Source organism: Aplysia californica, unplaced genomic scaffold (genome assembly GCF_000002075.1).
Source record: "Aplysia californica isolate F4 #8 unplaced genomic scaffold, AplCal3.0 scaffold00225, whole genome shotgun sequence".
In the NCBI taxonomy this organism is placed as follows: Eukaryota; Metazoa; Mollusca; class Gastropoda; order Aplysiida; family Aplysiidae; genus Aplysia; species Aplysia californica.
The window spans coordinates 916,105-919,132 of record NW_004797495.1 but is presented as its reverse complement, the minus strand read 5'-3'; the positions used below and the strand labels follow the sequence as shown (position 1 = coordinate 919,132).

General features: G+C 38.5%; 1 protein-coding gene across 1 annotated transcript in view; it reads left to right on the top strand.

The window, feature by feature from the left end:
- The window catches only part of LOC101860658 (homeobox protein MSH-D-like), a 36,788-nt gene that overhangs the window by 11,159 nt on the left and 22,601 nt on the right, over positions 1 to 3,028 (top strand). Inside the window, exon 2 of the mRNA XM_005099799.1 lies at positions 116 to 285. Within this exon, the coding sequence (XP_005099856.1) occupies positions 116 to 285 (170 nt within the window). The remainder of the gene's footprint in view (positions 1 to 115; positions 286 to 3,028) is intronic.

Sequence of the window (3,028 nt, the reverse complement as noted above, 5' to 3'; positions counted from 1 at the left end):
GATGATGATGATGATGATGATGATGATGATGATGATGATGATGATGATGATGATGATGATGATGATGATGATGATGATGATGATGATGACGACGGTTTATCTATTACCCGCCCAGGAAGCAAAAAGAACGAAGGCACGAAGAAGCGCAAGCTGGGCAGGAACCCTCGTGTCCCGTTCACCCAGCACCAGGTGGTAGTCCTGGAGGAGAAGTTCCGGCGCACCCACTACCTCAGCAGCATGGACGTCGCAGAGCTGTCAGCCGCTCTCAGCCTCACCGAGACACGGGTACGACGTCGGAATATTTTTCTGTATAGTTTTGTTTTTGTTTGGTTGGTTTTTGTTTGGTTCTTGTTTGTTTCTTTTGTTTATTTGTTGTTGGGTTGTTGTTTTTTTGGTCGTTTTAGTTTTCTTTCTTTCTTTCTTTTTTGATTTGTTGTTTGGTTGGGTGTTTTTTTTTAATGGAGGGGTGCTTTTTGTGGGGGGAGGGGATGTTGTGGGTTGTTGTTGGAGGTTGTTTGTTTGTTTGTTTTTTGGTTTTTCGTTTGTTAATTTTTTAATATTTTTTTTTGTTGTTGGTGGTTTTTTTCTTTGACTTTATTCTAAAAATGTTTAGTGTTTGTCTCGACAAAGTGGAATTAAGCGCTTGTCTGTAATGGGGCATAACGATATAGAGTTATCGGTATAATCTTGAAGCTTCCTCTTTTGCCTGGCTTTTTGGTTATAGAAAAACTCATTCTCTATTGTGTTAAATAGATGTTGAGATATCTATGATTGAAGGGTGTGGGGGTCGCCCTGTGCCAGAGGTAAAATCAGCCATAAAATGGTTGGTAAAGTTTAATGACTTCCAAATTTGTAGTGTCCTTGGAAACTGCAAATTTACGTGGCATTAATCTCAACATTTTTCTGTAAAATTCACACACGGATGTGTTATTAAATAGATATACAAAACCTGGGCAAAACCTGTACACTTACTAATACTTATAATAGCTAAAGAGAAGGCTGCCAAATGCCAAATTGAGGTCACACTTGAAGTTTTCTTCAACGATTTCCTGGTTTGATCTCAAGCGTCGCATGTAAGTAATGCTACAAAGCTTGAGCAAATGGGCATAGTTAAAATCGAATAAAAACCTAAATTGTTGTCTCCGCCTCTGTTGATTTAGCGAGAACATAAAAAATCTACAACAGAGTAAAGAGCACACCTTTCTGAAACATCAAAAACCACGTCATCGATGAGAACATAGCACGGTAAAGTAACATAAAAGTGAGCAATCCCGGTACTCTGTACTAGAAAAGATCCTTCTCTGCTCTCTCTGTGCGGGGGGTAAAGGGATTATTGTAGTGATAATGGTATAGACCGAATAACACAAATTATTACCAATATGGCCTCGCATATTCCGTCGTATACATAATGTATTTTTGCTGCTTTTTTGTTTGTGTTTTTTTTCCCTCGTTTTTTTTTGGGGGGGGGTTGGTTGGGTGGGGGGTTTATTTTGGTTTCTTGTGGGGCAGGGCGTGGTTAGATAAGGAAATCGCAACAATAAAACCGGAGTCGGTTAAAAAGGAAAGGAAATTCCTTAAAAGAGTATCATACATCTTAGAATATAAATATCTTGACAATAAACAGATGCAAGAAATTTCATGTCAAACAGAGAAATATAAGAACAGGGTAGGCCTCCAACGGTTCAGCTTATAAACTCTCAGACAGCCCAAGGTTTTCTCATCAACCAACACAATTGGAAATAAGCCTCTTAAAGACACTAACAATACAATTCTGCTGCTTATATCCTTTATTCTCAACAGTTTCTGTGCAACAAAAAATTACCCTCTAAGCTGCAAATTCAAGGGGATAATAACAGGAAACGAACCTTATATCGAGACGTAAGGACGTAGGAATCATTTTTTCTAAAACACCAAATACAAGTAGTATCATCTCACCCCTAACAATGGGCTCATCATCCACTTAAGGCCTGGAGCCAAATTGTTTCGTTAAAGTACACCAATTGTTTTTGACACAAAAGAAATCAGTCTTTTAGAACTGCAAAATGAGGAATAACGCTATCCGGAAAGTAGAGTACACAAAAAGGAAAAGGTGAGAAACTGGTGTAAGAAAGAAAATCAATTAGCACTGTTTTTGCGAAAAGTGAGATATGACAATTTCGTTCAGCGATATGGGTTATTCGATCCCTATCATTATTATTGCAGTAATTCTCTTATCCTTTTCACACACAAAATCGGAAAGGATTTTTTTTCTAGTGTTGAGTATCGGGATTGTGGGCTTTGGCTTAGGCCGAACATTTTACGTCCAGCTAAAGCAGTTTTGATTCGTAAAAATTACCCAAAATCCGCTGCCCCTTTGTCCTTTTCCAATCTAAGTAAGCTCTTGATTATGCGTCAAGATGAAACCCTATACATGTACATAACTCTGAAAGGTGATATTTTTTTCTCCTTATTTCGCAACTCTTTGCGATGAATTTGTTAACATGCTCTTAGGGCTGGAGATCTTTAGGGGTGGCTGTCAGAGAAAAAAATAAAATGATACTGTATAATGTATATAATTCTTAATAAATCAATTGTAATAATTAAGTACCCGCCACTTTTTAACCTACAGATGTAGATTGTGTGCACGCTGATAAAAGCAATCGGGAAAATACAAATTTACAGTTTTCGGCACACTTAATAGACATAAAGGATTTGAACATCAAGCTCTCACTGGCAACATTCAAGGCAATCGAAGCAGGAGTAGACCCATAGCTACCTCCTTGGAGAGATTAAACAGATGGCTGACAGGAAAAGATTGGGATAATGTAACTTTTTTTAGCGCATCCGAGCATAGGATAGAATGGAGAATGATGGGAGCCGATGCGCTTTTCCCTTTCGTCAACCCGCAGACACCTCCCGAATCGTCAGCCACCTCCCAACCTTTGACACGGGTCAAACTTCCATCTATTTATAGGTAGTTACCGGAACATGTATAGGTGAAGTGATGTGCCGTTATAGTCGCGATATATTATTTATTGAGATTGTTTTG